Here is a 21,036-nt window from a genome sequence, read left to right as displayed (position 1 = left end):
GTCATGCTTCACAAAGTCTCACAGGGCTGAGGAAGGGAAGGGGCCTGGCAGTGCGTGACAGCTCACCAGAGGTGGCTGTCAGCTCAGGCCACCACACAAGACAACATGGGCGACGCTTTGACGGACAAAGCAGAGTCTGGACATCCGCGCCAACGAACACATTTCCAACAATCTGCATGGATTGTTAGTGATAGGTCAGGCTGCACCTGGCACTTTCTAAAACAGTAGACCCCTCATGTCCAGTAAAGAAATGATTGAGTTGAGTTGTGCGTCCTGCAAAACAAATGCCCAACATTTACTCTAGAAATGCATATTTAAAAAAAAAAAGAGAAACTGCCCACAAATCCACGACCCAATCAAAACAGCTCCATGACCCGCCTTTGAGTCACGGCCCACTAGTTGAGTAACGCTGATCTAATTAGAAGAATAGAATGGCGAATGTGATTTCTTTTGTTTGTTTCGTATGCACAAAGTCTCTGGACTGTACAGAAGTTGTCGTCGCTTGTACAGTCCAGAGACTTTGTGTGAGTCATTCTTCGTCCCAGCGGGAGGTCTGGGGGGCAGGGGGAGGTGGGTTTCCAGAGAGACGGAGAGGTGATGGCTGGTAAACACGGTTTCAAACAGAGCCCATAATTGGAGCAGCAGACTGACCAAGCCAAAACCAAGGCCAGAGGCCCTTTTACATGTCACCTTGTATAAGGCTCAGCCCAACCGGCTTGTTAAGCACCGCGCTGCTTTGTGAATAGAAACAGGCTGAAGAGGTTCGGCGCAAATTAAGCAAATTAATCGAGAAAGCAAGTTAAATATTCATGTAAGATTTATTCAGAAAAACAAAAAAAATTATTACACATCGCTTCAATTAAATATCATCCCTACAAGTCAGCACACACAACTGGCATGGCAGTGCAAACAATACAGCAGGCCGACAAATAAACGTGCTTGATACAGATTAAATCCACCTCGTGTTAGTGCCGTGAACTGATGATGGAAAAAAAACAAAAAGAAGAAGAAAAATGCGCATGATGCTCTTGTTGGGTGGCCTCCTGACAGCCGCAAACAGAAGGTCAACAACTTGACAATTTTTTTTTAATCAAACTCGTCTGTACCAAAATGAAGCAGAGCCTAAAGGATAAAACATGCAATTCAATGTAAAAAGGTCCTAACTTGGGATCATGGTACAGGATTGAAGTGCTGTGACATGCCACGGGTTACAAAGATCAGCAAACTATTCAGCGGTTCTGTTCAATACATTGTACTTACGTAGGACTATTGAAACGTGGAACTTTTGTTCTGCCTTGAGGAAACAGAACCTTTCAGCAAAAAACTAGCCTTATTTTTTTTTTTAAACATTACATTATGTTCAAAATTATGCCATGCCGTAATCTTAAAATATTGCTCATGGATGGAGGGGCCAATAACAGAATGACAAGATTCTAATTTTTTTCTCTCTCTCTCTTTTTTTTTTTTTTTAGCTCAGTTTAAGTAGTCGAGAACCGTAAAAATGATTTTAAATCTTATCCACAAATTGAGATCTATTGCTACTGTATGCTCATGTAAAAATACTCAAACATAAAAGGAGTCACAGTCAATATGAACAGCTAAATAAAAACTTCCGATATATATATATATATATTTATATTTTTAAAAGCATTCTGGCATTTTCTAACATTGAAAAACAGATGACATGACTGTACTGGTTGAAGAGGAAGTGCTGTCCGCTAGTTTTAAACAACGTCTCTGTTTTGTTTGTTTGAATGCAGAGATAAAAAGAAAGGATCTTGCACACGATACAGAAATGCTCGATTGTTTGTGAATTTTCAATTAAGGACAGAAAAACTCTGGCGAGTCACAACGTGAGATATGCTTCCGCCCGGAAAACAAGAACAAACAAACAAACAAAAAAACAAAAAAGTGTTTGCTTGAGAAATCTGGACTGGATTCCACAGTATCTCAGCTGCGTCTCACACACTCGTTTCCAAGTTAGCCACTTCTTAAAGTTTAAGCCTGAAAAAGACTTCAGTGTTTTGAGAGTCTGGTGAGGACTGGAGCTGTGGAGGGGCCGGAGCTCCCGGGGGGGCGAGCTGACTCAGCAGGTCCAGATTAGTGCAGGGACTGGGCAGGAACACGCAGCAGGCCCCTTCGGGGTTCCCACGCTCCTCGATGGGACTGGCACCGCTGCCGCCGAGGCCCGTGAGACTGAAGCTGGCGCTCCTCCCCTGGGCCAGTCCCTGGAGCCGCTGCCTTTCCTGGGCCTTCTTGGCCCGGTTGGCGATGTATCGCACCCGGCTCTGGCTCCTGGAGGAGGTCCTCCGCACCAGGCTCTCGTCCGCCGCCTCCTCCTCAGCCTCCCGGCTCACTCTGTTTGCGCGGTCAAAGTCGCTGGCCGTCAGCGGCTCCACGTCGGTCAGCTGCCGCAGCCGCTCCGTCAGGTGGTCGGCCGGCCGGCTCTTCTGCGGGCCGCCCCTGCGGAGCTGCTCCCTGGCCGGCCTGACGATGAAGCTGCGGCTGATGCTACGGTACTTTCCTTCGAAGGTGCAAGCGATGTCGTCCGAGGTCAGGTCCCCGAGGCTTTTCGACATGGAGGCGGCGGTGGCGGTGACGGCGGCAGCCGGCGGCGACGGCCTGCTGGCCGCCGACTTCTTGAGCCCCTCCATGTAGAGCCGACTCCACGTGTGGCGTCTTTGGGTGAGGTGGCCGGGGGAGTCGTCGGAAGCTTCCTGCGGCGGCTGCAGGGGCCGAGGTCGGAGCTCGTCGGCGATACCTTCCTGAAGGTCGGGGTTGGATTTGCTCTTGCTGACTTGCTGGGTGTCACAGGGGAGCAGCGACGCCGAGCGGCGGTAGCCGACCCATGGCGGGTCGCCTCTGCCGCTGGTGAGGCCCTTCCTGGCCAGGTTGGGCAGCGACAGGTCGATGACGGTGTCGTTGGAAGAAATGCTGGAGGAGGACGAGACGCTGTTTCGGTGGCTGCCGGGTTCCAACTTGCTCCAAAGTCTGTCGTTCATGGTGGCGTCCGTGCAAACCTCGGGCACCGCCGACTGGGCCTCCTCGGCCTCCTCGGCCAAGGACACTCGGACGTGGCCCTCGCTTTTGGTCCTTCTCACTGGAGAGTGGGAGGGAGGGCTGTAAAACAGTTGCCTTCTGGTGGGGATGGCCGGCGCTGCCGACACTGAGGTGGTTCCACTGGAGACATTGGGAGCATTGACAGGTTGGGGCGCGTGGTCATATTTCACATCCAGTGCCAAACTCTTCTGTCCAATCTGACATTCTTGATCTTGTCTTCGGCCTGCTGCGAGCTCCATGAAGGGACGTGAGGACTGGCCAGGCCGGGGAGGATGAGTTTTGTCGGGGGGTTTCACTGCGCTGGCTGGTGTGTTTTTGGAATGTCTGGCCTCCACGCTGCTCTCGGAAACTTTTGTCAGGTTTGACTCTGGATTTATTGCTGTGGATGGTGAAGTGAAGTGAAAGGCTGCGGGCGAGGAATGTAAAGTGAGGCCCTCCTCTGGGACGGAGACGGAGCGGATGAGACGTGTGTTCCTGATGTCTTCAGAGTTTAGTGCAAGGAATGCAGGAGGGGGCGCTGGTCTCTGCACTGTGGAATAGCCTGTGAAAAGAGAGACACAAGTGAAAAGGCTGTCGCCAGCGCTGCCCAGGGTCACTGGTGGTGTCCCACTGGAAAGGGGCCATGACTGTGGACCACACCCCCAGAGTGCAAGACGGCTCCAATTCATTTCAATGAAGTTTCTCGCCCAGCGCAGACGCCGAAAAAGGTTTTTGACTTCTGCATTATTGGGCCCATACAGCCTGTGCAATAGTGTCAGTACTGGGACACTACTGCACGTGTGGGAAGCAGCCAATCAGAGGGAGCGGAGACACAGCAGCACGTACGACGTGACGTCAAACTGGGAATGAACTCTTCCTGCTGATTTTCTGGCCTTTAACATTTTTTTAAAATGACAAAAACATTCAAAATAAAAATGTTGCTATGAATTGCGCTTCAGGTCACAGTTGACCTGTCAGTCATATTAAAGGCGTTTATTTTTCTATTGTGGTCGATGGGAAAAATGCTTTTTGGGTCCATGGGATTTTTTTTGCTGCAGTCCCTCGAGTGGCCACTGCGAAAAAAAAATCGGCACGCCGCCACATTGCCAGTCCAGACTTGTTCATCTGATACACTATGCACTTTACTCTTTAGTCATTTCCCACTCTGAACCTTGAACCTGCACCAGATAAAGGTGTGAACGGAAAATGCACCTGGCTTCTTTGGAACGTGTAAAACTAAGAGGGTAAAAAGCATTTGGAACCTAAACCAACCACAGGTTGAAGAGACACAAAGACGGATGGGTAAAGTGAAGGTGCATAGGACAAACACAAGGGTTGCAGGCATGCAGCCGTTTACCTGTCTCTGGTCATCCCCTCAATTCTGCACTAGGAACAGAGAAGGCGTGCAAAAAAAAGGGACAAGAGGAAAAAGGAGTTTAGCATAGGAGGGAAAGTGAGTGCAGGGAATCGGCTTCAGGGGCAGAGAAGGCATTTCAACCAGAGAGAGAACAACACTGACCAACATGCTAGAAAACCACCCGATTTTTTTTTTTTTTAAGCAATTGACAAAAAGAGAAGAAATGAAGAAGTCCAGCAGAATTCATCTGACCATTACACAATCTCTCCTCATGTGACCGGACAGATGGTAGTACTTAATGGATCTTGCAATAATTATTTTTTTTTAAGAAAACAATTCCTCTCAAGTATATTTCCCCACAACTTTCCCAGAAGATTCCTATGCACAGTAATGGTCATCACATGATGCAGTCAGAAACTAAGACAGATGATTCGTGTAGAGCATCAGGTGGTTCCTTCTCAGCTGACTCCATTCCCTTGACGTTAGTACCACGAACACAGACGGGTAGTTTTTTTTTTTAATGTAGTTTCAGTGTTTGGTGACTTCTAATGTTTTAACGATGTACAAAATCTTTTTATGAAAACGTATGAGAGGACTGGCTGCCGTCCACTTCTAATGAGCAGCCTGTGCTTGTGTGCAATTTGTCATATGACAGAAATTTCCAAGAACCCAAAGGATTTGGTTAGCAGAGATTTACAGTACGCAGCGTTTGTTTTTAAAAGAAGCACACTGCTTGTCCTCTTCCTCAGACATATTAGTGTTCGAAATACCAGCAGTCGTCACTACACCACCGGGTGAGGATTCATGCAGAAGGTGGAAGATTTTAAGTACTGAAATACACGTTGGAGGAAAAAAAGAGAAGTGAGCTGTTTCTGAAAAACTGAGGGCAGTGTGAATGTTGCTCTGAGCAACCGTGGCACCTGAATATGTATCACAAGCTAACAAAACAAACTAATGTATTCAAGCGTACAGCTACCAAATATTCATTTTAAGTAACTTACCACTTGTCTCATCTGTTGATGGTGTTGGTAAAGTCGTGTTGTGGCGTGAAAATGCATAAAGAAAAAGACGAGACGGCTTAATGAAGGTGTGAATCAGGGCGGGGCTTGGCTCAAAGGTACAATGATGAGTTCTACCGGGGAGCAACGAGGGACTACCGTCTTCTTCCCACTAGAACCAAGAACGGGAAATACTCATTCCAACTAATTTGCTCTAGTATTGGCAGGTCGGGGTGCTAAGGGACCTATGGATCTATGGTGCAACTACGCTTCTGACAACAACCACTACGGCTACAGGGTCCGGCGCCAGACCGCCTCATATTCATCTTACCGGCGAAGAACATGGGGGACTTAAGGCGCAACTCCTCCATTTTCTGGGCAAACAGGGCGTTCATTTCCCTCTGCAGGGTGCCCACGGCCCTCTTGCGGTTGTCGAGGACGGAGCACGGCGGCAGCATTGGAGGCGACTCCGAGCTGCTCAGGCTGCTGACGCTGTCGCAGCTGCTGCTATCACTTAGCAACAAGACCCCGTTGGCGAACCCTGTGCCAATCGCGCCGTAGCTTGGCGGCGGCGGCGGTGGCTGGCGGAGGAGCTGGGACCTGCGGTCGGCCGTCGCGTGCGGCGCCGGTGTGACGGCGTTGGGGGAGCGTCTCCTGGGAACGCTGCAGGAGCGCACGTACCTCCGGGGCGACGCGTCGGGTGCGGCCCTGAGGTAGTCGGAGGCCAGGGTCTGCCTGGCTTTGCTCCGAGGGAAGGGGGCGGGTCGGAGGAGCGCCTGGGGTGAGTACTGAAACTGGGCCTCCAGGTAGGACTTAGGGAGGGGGCGGGGCTCCTGCGGCGGCGGCGCCACCAGGGGCTGCGTCTCGCTAGCGCGGTCCGACTCGACCTGCTGCCTTCCCTGCTTCTCCGCAGCGGCGCTCTGCCTCTCTTTCTCCTTCCTGTCGGCCTCCGGACTCTCCTTGGAGCCCATCACGCACGCGATGCAGTTGGAGGACACCCCCACCCGACCCGAGCTGCTGAGCGCCACCCGGGCGAACACGCCGCCGGGCTTGGCGTCGGGCGGCTCCTGGAGGCGGAGCCGACTGGCTCGCTTCAGAGGTTCGCTCATCGGCCGCGCGCCCTTACCTTTAGCCTCGTCGGGGTGGAAGGCCCCGTTGGTGTCGGGACGATCCCAGGGGCCTCGGGCTTGGCGGGACGCCAGGGAGTCCCCGTTGCGGTGCAGCGGTAAAGTGGGCTGGTGGGAGGCGGCGGCAGCGGCAGCGGCAGCGGCAGAGGAAGACTTTTCTTCGGACTCTCGCTCTTCGCTGGCCCCCTCCGAGCTGTAGTCTTTGGTGTCGATGCCAATCTCTGGGAAGCCCTTCTTGAATTTGGGCTGGCCTTTGGTGGGCGCGCTGGCGGTGCGGCGCAGCAGGTGGGCGCCAAACGGGTGCTTACGACTGTGCGGCGCAACAGCATGGCTGTCGAGGGAAGCCTGCTTTGGGTTTCTGTGAAAGAGCCCTTTTATGCCGCTGGCCGCTCTGGCCTGTCGTTGGTTGAAAAAAAAGAAGAAGAAGAAGAAGACGTCATATTAGTCGCTCATGTTAACCAGCGTGACTGAAAGAGAGAAGTTCACACCGGAAGACGTTTGTCCATAATGCGTGAGGCGCTGCTGCACCCAGCATTATTCCAGCGATACTCATTGGACACTGAGCAAGCATGCCGTTGAAAGGTCTAGTGTGTAATATCTGGACATTCTGAAGAAGAAACAGCAACGCCCAGTGGTTACATTTTAGACTGCAGCGCTCTTTCACTTAGGGGGACTCTGTACCCTCCCCCTCCTGAGCTTGCCAGTGAACTACGGTGACCTGCACACACAAACTTGGATGCCTCGTCTTCTTCGTTGATTTATTTGAACATGCGAGTGTTCACCTCGATTATGAAATGCGCTGTCAGGTGGGCTGGATTGTCCACACCAGGCTTCCTTAGCAGCAAACTGGGAGCAAGACCCTTGATCCAATGTATATTCTTGTAGATATATATATGAGAACCGTTACATATATATAAGTGTAATAAATATTACATTTATTTTACTGCAAGAATACACTTTTATTAATGTATTTATGGGCAGTATATTAAGGTTTTACCAATATTAAAATCCTAAATCGAGCCAAATATTACACACTGGACCTTTAGGTGATAAAACCAATTACAGCAAATAATCCATAACACAACACTTGTTTATTTAAGACTAACAGTGTTATTTGCTTGTCGTGATTAAAGCTGAAAATCACTGCAGTGTCGGTGTGTTTGAAGCAATAAGCACGGATGTTTTTCCATAGAGCAGTTCAACCTTTGGGGCAGTACGTTGGCAAACACATGCTTTAAGTTGCCCTCCTGACCTCCCCTGTAACAATTACACACCTGAAACTGGCTTTATGTGACAGACTGCCACAATATTTAAGATCTGTTGACTGTTTAAGAAACACAAACATACTGAAAAACCCTGTGAAATAAAGACGTGCTGTTAAGATCTGGAAAGAAAAAAAACCCTGTGATTTTTAAGGTGAGGTTAAACTTTAAAACTGTCATTGTGTGGGATCTTTCCTGTGTCGGATGGGTCAAAGGTCACACAGAGAGTGGCAAACACGATGACGTTGATGGAGACAACCAGACAATGACTGTTGTCAAACCATGGAACCCAGTTTGACAGACACTTTTAACAGTGGTGCATCACCAGCTCACAGTAATGTCAGGGCAAATGTGGAGTTCAAGTGGGACAAGGCATCAAATTGCATTAGAACACCGGCACTTCATTCTTTTTCCGCAAGTAGATCCAAATAGTCTGACTGTTGACCACTGTCTGGTCACTGGCTGAGGAGAAGAGGCGGTGGCGGAGTTAACAGGCAGTTTACATTCAGACTGACGTCAAGGTGAACAAACTCCTGGCAACTTCTGCTTGACTGCACTGTTTCCTGGTTGTTGGCAACTAAGTATGCACAGTAAGCATTAATAATGTTTAGTTTAGTTTTTTGTTTTTGTTTTCTGGCAGTGTGACACAAGCGACGATTTATTTTTCATTTCAAAGTGACCTTTAACAGTCTGACATCATGGGGACGGAGACAAATGAGCCCTTCGTTCATTCTGTAATGTCCATTTTATACCATGAGTGGCTGCAGCTGAGCTCTTAGCTCACTCTAAATAGTGAATGCAGTTCATTTACAGCTGATTTTAAAGCTACAGTGATAATGATTGTCAAAATATCTGTGGGTTTCAGCACTAAAATATTGACCAATAAGCAACTATTTAATGAAAGCCTCGGAAAAAATTCCTTAATTTTCAAGGCTGTGTGAGTTAAAATGCTTATTCCCAATGATGTTCCACTTGTTATCAAGTAATGTATATTGCTTTTAAAAAAACTAAAGAATTTTGAATAAAATATATATTTTTAGGGGTAGAAACAGCTAAAAAAAAAATAAATGTAAAGGTTGAAGAAGGAACGGCCTCAAAGTATTTATAAAGAACAACAATGCAAGCCACAGAGCAACTTCAGACACTTCAGAGCTGACAGTCGGAACAGGGCTGTGAATGAGTAGAGAGAGAAGCCAGTCTAGTGCTGAGAAGACTGCTGAGGCTCACGTGTCCAGACTTGTACCTCTCGTCTTTCCAATTGCTTCAACTTTGCAGCTTGGATCTACTTTCAGAGTTTATGAGAAAGCAGGCACATCAAGCCTTTATAACTCATGTAAGGCATGAGTTGACAGTTTCACTTGTAATGCTTGTAGTCTGACAAAGGGGGTGGTGAGGTTGGGGGGAGCGGGGGGGGGGGGGGGGTCACTTTGCTATAGCAAAAGAGGGTGAAGCATGTGGCTCATGCAAGATGCCGACTGGGTCCCACTACACCTGAGTTTTGAGCGGCAGCTTCAGGACTCCTAAAACTTTTCTGCCTCTAAATGGAGCGTTTGGAAAAATAGAGGTCCACTGAAATCACAAACAGACAAAAGGCAAAAAGAGAGGGAATAAGAGAGGATGGCGGAGAAAAAGAATGGGGAAGCAGGGCAGGGAGGAGGAGGGAGAGAGAAATCACAACAAGAGGCACACGGCAACAGCTGAGAAAGAAGAAGTTCAAAGTAAGGACAATGCAAAACCAACAGAGCGGTCGAATACAACATGGACACTGGAAACAACAGTGTGTGTGGGTGTGGGTGTGGGTGTGTGTGTGTAGACACTAAGCAGTAGGTCAGATCGATAGCTTGCGTGCTGGTAGCAACCTCTTCATTATTTAGGAACTGCACTAAACCTTAATGGACAGAAATCACCCAATCGCTGTTTAACTGCCTCCAGTAGTTTATTAACTGTTGTCATTAAAGTGTTTAATGTGGGAAATAGATCTCGTTTTAACTGCTATTCAATTTGAAACAGGCAAAAAAAACTACATTGACATCAGGATTTTTTTTTTAACTTCGTTTACTAATAAATATTTTGGATTTATTTATACAGTATACTGCAGATGCCAAATTATTTAACAACCACATTCAGTTTCGCAAAACAGTACAACTATTAAAATGTAAAATCTTCAAAGAATGACCACCACAAAGAAGAGAGAGAGATTTTCTAACTACCGTAGTTTAAAGCCGAGTCCTCCTACAAATAAATGAAGTAATGAGGACTTTTAGCCTCAGCCAAGGAGACAAATAACCAATGGACCTGTCTGTTATTGGTCAGTCAATGTGCGCAGTGTGCTGCCTTCTATTTATGAAGTGGCTGTGTCACCATGAAAGTGCCCCACCGCCACCACTGGTGTTTCAATATAGACAACAACCGCTGTGAAGAACATTTTAAAAACACCGTCAATTATCGGAAAACCTCAGACAGCTCGTTTTGTTTCTGAGTAATCCAAGTTCATGAAATAAACCAAAATAAACTTTAAAGCTCCCAGAGGGATAAAAAAAAAAAAAAGAAGTCTATTTTCTATTTCAAATTTGCCTTTTTAAATTAATTTCTGGATTTTAAAGGAAGTTTCAAAACGTCAGATTTTAGAGCAACAGGGATTTTTATTTTTTATCCACGCGTTCCGTTGTCAGTACTCACCTTACCAGTGATGTCATTCACAGCTACATGAACAAAAACTGAAGCTTCCTCCATACCTTCCAGGTACACGTGACGGTAGCCTACACACACACACACACACACACACACACACACACACACACACACACACACACACACACACACACACACACACACACACACACACACACACACACACACACACACACACACACACACACACACACACACGAAAACTTCAGTGTCAGTGTTTCCCAATGAACAGAGACTAAATTTCATTTCATTCAGCAGTTTTCCTCTTCAACTCTAATCACCAAGCTCTGCTCTGCATTCCACCTGTTTTGAGCGTCATTCATATTTTGTAGAGAACAGCAACATTTGGTCTCTGCAGCCATTCAGAGAATATCGTGGAAAAAAACAGCATGGCTGTGTTTGAAGAGTGGCCTGGGGGGGTTCCAAGGGCTGGTTGCTGGTGGCACGCATGCTTCCCCCCTAAATCTTTCATTAACGCGCTGAATACCCGTCTTTGAACAACAGCCTCACGACGTACTTGGAACGACAGTCTATTGAGAAGAGGCGTCCTCCCACTGCCTTACCTGGCATCATGCTGTTGAAGGCAATAGTCCGCTGGCCGATGAAATCTTGACCAATAGGATCATGATCCCACACCAGGAAGCGCACCAGGGTCAGTTCGGGCATGTGGACGGTGAAGACCAGCGTCTCCTCCCACATAGGGTTGAAGCCTGCAGGGAAAAGAAGGTTGAAAAGTGAGAGAAAGCGAGTGGGATGGATGCTGCATGGAGAGCCAGAAGAGCGGCAGTGCCAGAGGACAGTGAGTGAGGACAGTGAGTGAGGACAGTGAGTGAGGACAGTTCAGGACAGAGACAGACGGCTCAGCACTCATTAATTATTGAGAGGTTAGCGAGCGGATGGAGAGGAGCCGTGGATGGAGTGGAGCCGTGTGTGTGTGTTGCTTGAATCATCACTTATCGATCAGGACACACACACACACACACACACACACACACACACACACACACACACACACACACACACACACACACACACACACACACACACACACACACACACACACACACCAAAGAAACTCTGTGGACTATGATTGCCTAAGGATTTTAATACTAACCTTAGCAAATGAAGAGCAAAAGAAAATAGAATTCTGCTCATCATCCAAGGCATCACACACAAACGTGTGCCTCAGGTTGGAGTAAAGCTCATGATTTTATTTTACACATGAGCAGAGGACAAGCTTGGATTCCTCCACCAAGGTCAAATGCAATGAAAAGAGCTGCGAGCTGCTACAGTGTGTACAGGGTCAGGTGGCAGTGGGATAGGCTGCCATAAGCGACTGCAATATGGCTATATAATATAATAATATTATAATATTATATCAATATATAATATTGCTATATAAGCAAAGAAAGCTGCTAAAATGTTCAGCTTATTAACACCACAAACCCACAAACTCAGAAAATTATTATAAAATTTGTCAATCAAAGTTTTTTTTAAGCTGCAAGACCCGATCAGCAAATATTCTAATTGTCTGGGTTATTTGGAAGGGAGGGATGGGGGGGGCAGAATGGAGTATGAGTGGAGTGTCGCTGTATTTGTGTATTCATTTATGTCAAGTGTAATGTATTATATGATGTATTTATATAATGTAACGTTTAAGTGTGTGTACTTCTAAGCTTTATGGAGCCCAGGAAGATTAGCTGGCGTTCTGCGTCCGCTGATGGACATCCAAAATCAAACTAAAACTGAAGCTAAACCTGTGTTTAAGCGGAAATGACCAGAAGGTAACAAAACTGAAGTGACTAGTTTATAAAGATATAACAGCAGTAGTTAAAGCGCACTCAATAAAAAAAAATATCAAGACGGTAAAACAGGCAGCAAGTCACCGGCACATCACTTCACCAACTCACCATTATCATCCACAACTCTGGTCTGCTCCTTGCAGCAGTCGCCCGGGAGGCCAATAATCTCCACCTCCACAAAGGGGTCAATGATCTAGCGGACAAGTGAAGACAGCATCAAGGTGGAGTCCGGAACAACCCATCAACCATCTCCCATCTCTCATGTTAGAAGCCACTGCACTGTTTTATCCTCAGGTTGACTGGAGGTACAGTTTGCAGCATGCTAGGTTGTAGCGTGGCTTGGAATTTCTACTGTAATGTCGAGGTCTACTTCGACTCTACTGTAATGTTTTCACGATCTCAAAGTTACAATGGGCAAACCTGAAAGACACAAGAGTCACTGAACAAGCTGTGATATTAGAACTTACACTCCCTGCTCTGCCCATTTATTATTATCTATATATAAGAAACCCTGTGTGCGTTGCCATGCACTGCGTCAGCCAGCCACTGAACTCGGTCCTGTTCTACCTCTCCTCTGTCTCCCAGCATTGAATCTTTGGGTTTGGGCAGCTGTTGTCCACTGATGATCTTCAACACCAGCTGTTTCTTCATCTGACCCGGCACCGGGTCCTCCAGGTTGGGGTTAAAGGCACCTGCAGGAGAAAAAAATAAAAATGAAATCATCCTAAGTGCCACACACACACACACAACAAGAGAGGTGAGTGGAAAGTTAGCCAAGTTACGAAATGACTTTATTATCCAAGCAAAGGGAGGGACTGGAACTCATCCCTGGTCTATGAGACAATAATGGTGATAGCTGAATATACGTCACTGAGAATAAGATAGTATTTTATTTGTTTGACATCATAAAATGAAAGCTATAAAATACAATGGAATAATGAACTAATGAGTTTTACGTAACTAGCATAACAAAAAGAGGCATTACACTCGTGCTTTCCCACACTTACAACTTGAACTGCACTGAAATGACTAGAGGATTGTTTTTTGCTGCCAACCTTCACACATGCAGTCAGGCTTGAGGATGTAGCCACAGTTGCCATTGCTGTAGAACTTGGCTCTGTTGAGCTGGAGAACTCTGCCCTCCGACTGGTAGTTGAGTGCAACTGAAAGCAAAGATTCTGGTTAGATTCTGGTTATTCCCATGAAGCCTGGCGTTGCCTGCCGAGTCTGTTAACGAAGTGAGCAGCTGAGCGGTGGACACTCGGCGGCTGCTGAGGGCTCTGATGCGTCCTCACCCAGCTGGCAGCCGGCGTTCCAGAAGGGCTGCGGGTTGAAGTTGGAGGAGTCGACGCGGTACGAGGACGGGTAGATCCGGGACAGCTGCTGCTGGTTGAAGTGGATGAAGGAGGTGGCTTTCTGTTGCATCACCTGGTGGGCTTTGGTCTCACTCAGTGACGACACCTGCCAGCTACAGTTGGCTGTCAGAGGAAACACGCAGACTCAACATGCAGAAGGTCTTCAAGGACAACACAATGGATGCAAACTGCTGAGACGTGTTTTTCATTTGTTTTGTTTTTCAGGAAATGAAATTTGTCGTTTAGTTGTGTTTATTTGTTTTTTGCAGGGGTGTCATGTGTTTGATTGAACAAGACAACAGTCATGTCTTGAAGAACTTCTTGCTATTAAAGTTTAAACTGAATTTGAGCCTCGGATGAGCAAAGCAGTGAGAGCGCCTGTCTTACCTTGTGCCTCGATGTCATAGAGACCCACAGAACAGGTGTATTTGACCAGGTCAGAGAGGGCTCTGGATAACTTCATTGTCTTCTTCTTTCTAGGAAGGGTGACAGATACACAGAGTGTGAGAAGCTGACACCTGCTGCAATGGGAATCTGCAGAGGAACTTCCTCCAAAGGCTGAAGACTGAAACATTCTTCCTGTTTAACTACGATGATTCTACAGTGATGAAGAGTGAGGCCGTCCTCTCTGTTTTCAACTCTAGAATGTGAGAGCTGGAAAACAAAACAGCTGCATTCACAGCAAGTCTCCTCAACCAATTACTTTAGCAAATTATCATCATTCAAAATGTTTAATCATATGTATGCGCACATATGTATATATATATATATATACACATACATGTATATATATATATATATACACATACATATATATATATATATATATACACATACATATATATATATATATATATACATATACATATATATATATATATATATATATATATATACATATACATATATATATATATATATATATACATATACATATATATATATATATATATATATACATACATATACATATATATATATATATATATATATATATATATATACATATACATATACATATATATATATATATATATTTACATATATATACATACATATATATATATATATATTTTTTTTTTTATGTGTGTGCATTTACAGGTACTACCCGAAAAATTTGAATATCAAGTAAAAGTTGTTTTATTTTGGCAATTTAACATAAAAGATGAAAGCAACACATTGTTATAGAGTAAATTATTATAATTTTTTTTTAAGCTGCAAGATCATATATAATGTCCCATTCACCTTTTTAAGTTGAATTGCAGAAATACAGCAACCTTTTCAGGATATTCTGATTTTCTGGGTAGCACCTGTAAGTATGGATATCTTCCGTGCATAAATGAGGGGCATTGATTGGGGATTAATTTGAGATTTTTTTTTTTTTCAACCTTCATCTCAGTAATGGCTAAAACGAGACGCCGCTCCGTGAGTGTGAGTCCGCACTGCAGTGAGTGTTGAGCGTACTTGTTGTGGTGCGCAGGGGCGCGAGAGGCGCTACTGGTGCTCTCCTGGTCCGTGTCCGTGTCCTCAAAGCTCGACGACTTCTTCATCTTGCTGGTCTTTTTCTGCGGAGAGGACGATCGGTGCCCGCTCAAAATCTTTCACCGCAGCGCCAGACAACAGACGAGACAAAATAAAACCTGCTTCCGCAGCTTTAAGCGAAGAGAAGTGAAAATTCCAACCTTGCGCTTGGAGAAGCTCCCGATGAAGGAGCGGCCGGTCCGTTTGTTGCTGCTTGGATTGGCCTCGTCGGCCGTGTCGGCTCCATCCTCACTTTTATCCTGAGGAGACGGAGAGACGTGGAGTGATGTTGATTCAATCATTCAAATTGGCCCGTCCATGTTTCAAGTTACGGGGTGGGTCAGCAAACTGGGCAAAATCATTACCAAACTCTGTACTAACTGTCTGTGGTTTAGGAAAATGAAGCAATACTGTTTGTATACAAGTTTCTAATACAATCATTTCAGTAACGGAAACGTTTCTACCTTGGAGCTTGTTTTGTCATTGTCTTTGCCAGCAGGGGGCAGCGCAGCGATGGTGAAACTGTCCGGGTCTTCTCGGTCTCTGATCTTCGACTCCTTCATCAGGCTGTCTAACTTTTTCTTGGCCATATTCTCCACCTGCTTCCTGTTGGCTGATGTCTGAAGAGGAAGTCACACAAACAGCGAGTCAGTGATGGTTGTGATGATTAAAAGTCAATCAAATGAGAACAGAGGAAAGCATTGGAACGTTTGAACATCTTCCAGGCTAAACTTGACAGCCCAACTTCCTGACAGCGCCTGAGTTCATGGAAATCACAGTTGCAGTCAGTCACAAGTTGATCTGCATGTTGTCAATGAACTGATGAAGGTCACCAAACTAACTTCAACAGACGTGACGGTCTGAAGTGGGAAAAACAGGGCTCCGTCAGGCAACATTTTCTTTCATATTACTCTATAGACACCTCGGCTATGCGCCTCATTTCCAAGCGGCAGCGGATTAAAGAAACACAGATACGGCAGCCAGTCGTTATCTTCCTGGTTTGAACATGGATCACATTGGCATGTTTTCCTGATGAAGATGCATTTGTGCGGAGGTGCGGCAGGTTTAGACACAGAGAAAGCATGCTGCTACTACTACTACTACTGATGACAAATGGCTTCATGCATTTAGACAGTGATGTTAATTTCAAAAGTCAGTGAAAGGCACAAACCTCCAAGACCTCCAAGACCCCTGGGACTGAGGGAGGATTCTTAGCGCAAAACTGTCATCATAATAATAATGATGATGATGACAACTATTCTTAATGATCAATGATGTCATCAAAACCAGAAAAAGAGAAAGGAACGAGCCTCGTAGATTTAAATCAAGGATTTAAATCTATCGAGGGAGGAGTTTCAAGGCAAACGGTGTGAGAGAGCAAAGCATTTTTTTATGGTTCAGGTAGAACATTCAAGTTTTCTACGTGTTTGGCCAAGTCAGTATTCCAGAAGTAACACAGCAGAAAGCAACACACAGACTTTATTTATGTGTGCAAAATGATGATATTATTTATTTCCAAGAACAATAATAATAATAATAATAATAATACTACATTTCATCATTATTATTATTATTACTATTATTGTTATTATTGTGCTTTGTGCTAGAGGCAATATATAAGCTCTTGTCATTGACATTGACTGGCATTTCAATCAAAACTGACAAAAGAACTTCATTGCCACTGTCACGTGCGAGGCTGCTTTAATAAATTAAAGTGAACCTTAAATCGCAAGTGAAAATGTACATGCTCAATTCAACCAGCAGGTGGCAGAGTTTATCCATTAAGCAGTTGAATCCACAGTGAAGGAGGTTTTGGTTGGTATAAAAGTGCTTCTGTTGCTGACATGGAGCAGTGCAACACAATATAAACACATTGAGACGTGTAATTCTATTTATGTCTTCAAAATTATAATTGGTGGCCATGAATGTTGAAATGTGCACTGCGTATTCCAACAGCAAATGTAAAGTAGTGTTTTGACTGCTGGGTGTCTCTTGTACTTACACAGCATTTACATACACGCTGGCGCTGGTGTGTGGTGACACTGCGTATGAATTATTAACAACAGTTTTCATTGGTGTGAGTGACCGCCCAATGAATATCGTGTTCTCTACAATTCACGCCGAAACTGTTTTGGTAGAAACACTGAAATGGCATTTTTGCTCAAATATATTTGTTGATTTCTGATTTTGATATCGATAAGGAAAGACTACAGGGAAAAAAGGGTGATGTAACAAAGTGATGAAGAATCTTAGGTGCATTAGAAAAGGGGAAAAAAAGCAACTTCCCAATCCCAAAAATAAAATCTTTTACAGGCAAGATGAAGAAAGAAAAGGCTAAAAAACAAATATATATATATATATATATATTGGATGAGAATAGGTTTTTCATACAATACCTTCCACTGTGAAAGACGCAAGGAAGAGTTGGGGAGAGGGAGACGTCAGACAGGAGAAGAAGACAGAGGGAAATGAGAGCAAACACAGAATGAAAGAGACTGGAGACAGCATCATAGGACAAATCACAGAGGCACGACAAGAGCTAACAGCTCGCGACATTTAACAGCCGGGAACGGGATGCAAAATTTCACTCATCGACTCGACACCGGGACTCTGCCGAGCGTCAGACGCGTGGAGGAGGCGAGAGAAGATCAGAGGGGAAACGTACGTCTCCGTTCATCAGCTTGCAGTCGTCCTCCATCTCGTCAGCGCTGTCCTCGTCGGAGACGTCGCCCTCCTCGGCGTTCTCGTCAATGTTGGGTGGCAATTTCTTCCCCTGGTGGTGGTGGTGGGGGGGGTGGGGGGTGAGGGGGGTGGGGGGGGTGAAACACACATGTTAAATGGTTCAAAACAAACAGATGTGACTGACAATTTATTTTGTTGTGTCCGGGGGGGATAAAAAAAAAAAGGACAGCCCCTATATTATTATCAGGATTATAATAATTACATCCTGATTGGAGTGCAGACAAGAACATTTTGTCAGAAGTCACTTCCTCCCAGGCGCTGCGCTGCTGTAAAAGATGAGCTTTTAATTCTGTCCACCGATTCCCTCGACTGCCTCGGTCTTTAAAATGAAATGGGCATCTTTTAGAAACAAACAAACAACCTTTTCACAGCGATATAAAGCCCAGGGGAGGGGAGTCTGCTCAAATTGCTACAGTTCAAGTCGAGTCTCAAGGCCTTACCATCGAGGAAAAAAAATCAGACCAAAGTCTGAGTCCATGACTGGAGAGCTTCAGAGGTTCAGTGCGGAACATTTGGAGGTTTTGAAGAACAAACAGCAACATCACAAGGTTGATTGATAGATTGAGGCGCTCTTTCACTGATGTCCCCTTTGGGACTCCGTACCTTCCCTCTCCTCAACACGGGTCTATTTGTATTGTACTGTATTTGTGCACTTTGAGATTTGACCACAAATGTAAAGTGTGTTACAAATAAAATCTATTATTATTACTATTATTATTATAGGAACCGGATACCGGACTGGCAATATGGCGGCAAGCCGATTCCTCCCAGTGGCCCATCGAGGTACTGCAGCAGAAAAATCCCATGGGCAAAATTTTTTCCCCACAGAGTGCAATACAAAAGGAAAGCCCTTTAAAACGGCTGGCAGGACGACTGCGACCTGAAACGCGATTCATAGCAAATCTTTTTATTGTAGAAAATCAGTGAACTACGGTGGCCTGCGCAGACAAACCTGGATACCTCGCCTCACCTTCTTCTTCGCTGCTTTATTTCAAAACGCGAGTGTTGACCCTAAATATGAAAGGAGCTGGATTGTCTACACCGGACCTTTAACACTGTTCAGAATGGTTCGTGCAGCACCAACATACTGGTGTCGGGTGTAAGACAGGTGTGATAAACAGGTAGTGCTGCTGGTCTAACAGCTGGTAGACAGTTTAAGTTTTTTTTGTCGTCAACCCGGCATTAGCAAGCCGCCACCTGGTGTCCATAAAGCCTCATTAACCTCAATACTGTCTCCTGCTACTGCTAACTGAGGACTGCTGCCCCACCTCAAGGTGTCCCCCATGCTGTGCTGGTTAGCCTGGCATGAACCATGTTCTCGCTGCCGGGGACGACTGCTGCACAAGTTTGCACTGGTTTGACCATGAGCTTCCTGGTCCACTCAGATGTGCAACACAGTGTCAGCTCATTTCCATGTGGCCAATTGAATTCCACAGGGAGGCAGTGTGTCCCCGTTTCTACCGAGGGTTTGCAGGGACGCTCTGCATCTGAACATCTCAACGTGCGGAACTGCTTGTGACGTTGGAATCTTAAGTATGTGCAAGTAACTCGGCTGTGTGCTGTGTACTCTCCATGTAGCGCTGGGTTACAGCAGCTACGCTCTCGTGGTGCACAGAATGTGACATCCAATGCAAAGTGATACAGATCAACGTTATGTTTGTAATGAAAAAATAAAATAACAAAACAGGACAGCTGGAACTTTCAGCACAGCAATCTACTAAAATCCATCCATTTTAAAAAAATGTTTTTCAAAATTTACATTCAATTACTGAATTTCTCTGACTTTGTCATCACTGAACACGGCAACCAGCCGCGACTGCTCGACTCTGGAATCAGCACTTCTCACTGAGCTTTGCTCAATTGCCCCTGCACTCATTTTTCTCACCACATACAATCAGAGAATCAACTGCTTAGGAAAGCTGGATGGTACCTTGACAAGGATCTTGCCCCTCAGATTTTCTGGGGAAGGCAGCCGCCCGGTCCCGTCAGCTTTGATGTTGGCCAGGTCCAGTTTGTCTCCGAGGATTTCAATCAGATACTGGGCCATCTTCTTCTGCTGAGGAACACTGCAGTGGTTCTCTATGGACAGGATGACCGGGTAGCTGAAACGTGATGACACAAACAACAAGATGATTATTGTGCCGACGTGAAAACTTGCTACAAACTCATCTGTGGAACTGCGCGTCCACAATGACATTTTCAAAAGCACACGGTAAAGGAGAGGAGACGCCCACGAAGCGAGCGTTCTTCAAGCGAGCGTTCTTCAAGCGAGCGTTGTTCATCAATTTACTTGAAGAGACAGGATCTAAAAATAGAGATTCTCACTTCAGACTGCATGCGTGTCAATGGGATTAGCACGCTCTGACACCGTACGAGGGGAAGTCTGCGTGTTCTTCTCTATATGCGTGACTGTGCTGTGCTGTCGAATATCTGCAGATTTCTTTGCAGGCTTTACGTTAATATTTATGGATATTATTTCGTCTGCTGCTGGGAGATTAGATTACGGAAAGAACGACCAAAAGTGGCGAAATTCAAATATCTCCCATAGACACAAACTACGCACAACGAAATAATCCAAAAATACACATAACAGTGCAACCTTGTATTTGATGTGTGATTTGGTGGTGCATCAAGAAAGTGAGAACAATTGACTCACCGCCTACATAGAAACTCAAGTCACAGAAGCAAAGTCGAGCGGAGAGAAGCTTTCAAGCTAAACTGAGTGTGAATTATTTTAACTGTCAAAGACAGCGTGGCTGCATTAAGCCATGGCAGTCTGCGCTGGTGTTGCATGCATCACTGGTCTGTTGCTGCATCCCAGTCAAACAAGGCAGCAGACTGTGGAAGGAAACACTGCAGCGTGTGCTGGTAGCATGAAGCTGAAGCGCGCGCACACACACACACACACACACACACACACACACACACACACACACACACACACACACACACACACACACACACACACACACACACACACACACACACACGTCTTGTCGGTTTATTTATGACAAACCGTGGAACGTGCGTGCGTGCGTGTGTGTTTGTGTGTGTGAGAGAGAGCTTTTTCACCGTGCGTCAGTCAGAAATGTGAGCCGGTCAGAAAACTCACCCCAGAGAAAAGTGAGAAAATGTGAGTGCA

The 21,036-nt window shown here is 45.6% G+C and overlaps 1 protein-coding gene across 1 annotated transcript in view; it reads right to left on the bottom strand.

Moving 5' to 3' along the window:
- Positions 1–799: 799 nt before the first annotated feature.
- Positions 800–21,036, bottom strand: part of plch2a (phospholipase C, eta 2a) — a 35,103-nt gene continuing 14,866 nt past the window's right edge. The window contains exons 9-22 of the mRNA XM_076041633.1: positions 19,825–19,996; positions 17,818–17,925; positions 15,617–15,772; positions 15,314–15,412; positions 15,096–15,196; positions 14,019–14,107; positions 13,572–13,754; positions 13,332–13,439; positions 12,844–12,968; positions 12,385–12,469; positions 11,038–11,184; positions 10,463–10,542; positions 6,521–6,917; positions 800–3,601 (exon numbers count right to left, since the gene is read on the bottom strand). Coding sequence (XP_075897748.1) covers positions 1,992–3,601; positions 6,521–6,917; positions 10,463–10,542; positions 11,038–11,184; positions 12,385–12,469; positions 12,844–12,968; positions 13,332–13,439; positions 13,572–13,754; positions 14,019–14,107; positions 15,096–15,196; positions 15,314–15,412; positions 15,617–15,772; positions 17,818–17,925; positions 19,825–19,996 — 3,460 coding nt within the window. The 3' untranslated portion in view covers positions 800–1,991. The remainder of the gene's footprint in view (positions 3,602–6,520; positions 6,918–10,462; positions 10,543–11,037; positions 11,185–12,384; positions 12,470–12,843; positions 12,969–13,331; positions 13,440–13,571; positions 13,755–14,018; positions 14,108–15,095; positions 15,197–15,313; positions 15,413–15,616; positions 15,773–17,817; positions 17,926–19,824; positions 19,997–21,036) is intronic.

This window comes from Nelusetta ayraudi, unplaced genomic scaffold (assembly GCF_046127955.1).
Source record: "Nelusetta ayraudi isolate G7.1 ecotype Tasmania unplaced genomic scaffold, CSIRO-AGI_Nayr_v1 ptg000070l, whole genome shotgun sequence".
NCBI lineage: Eukaryota > Metazoa > Chordata > Actinopteri > Tetraodontiformes > Monacanthidae > Nelusetta > Nelusetta ayraudi.
Note: the sequence above shows the minus strand (reverse complement) of the source record. Positions and strands in the feature narration are given on the sequence as shown.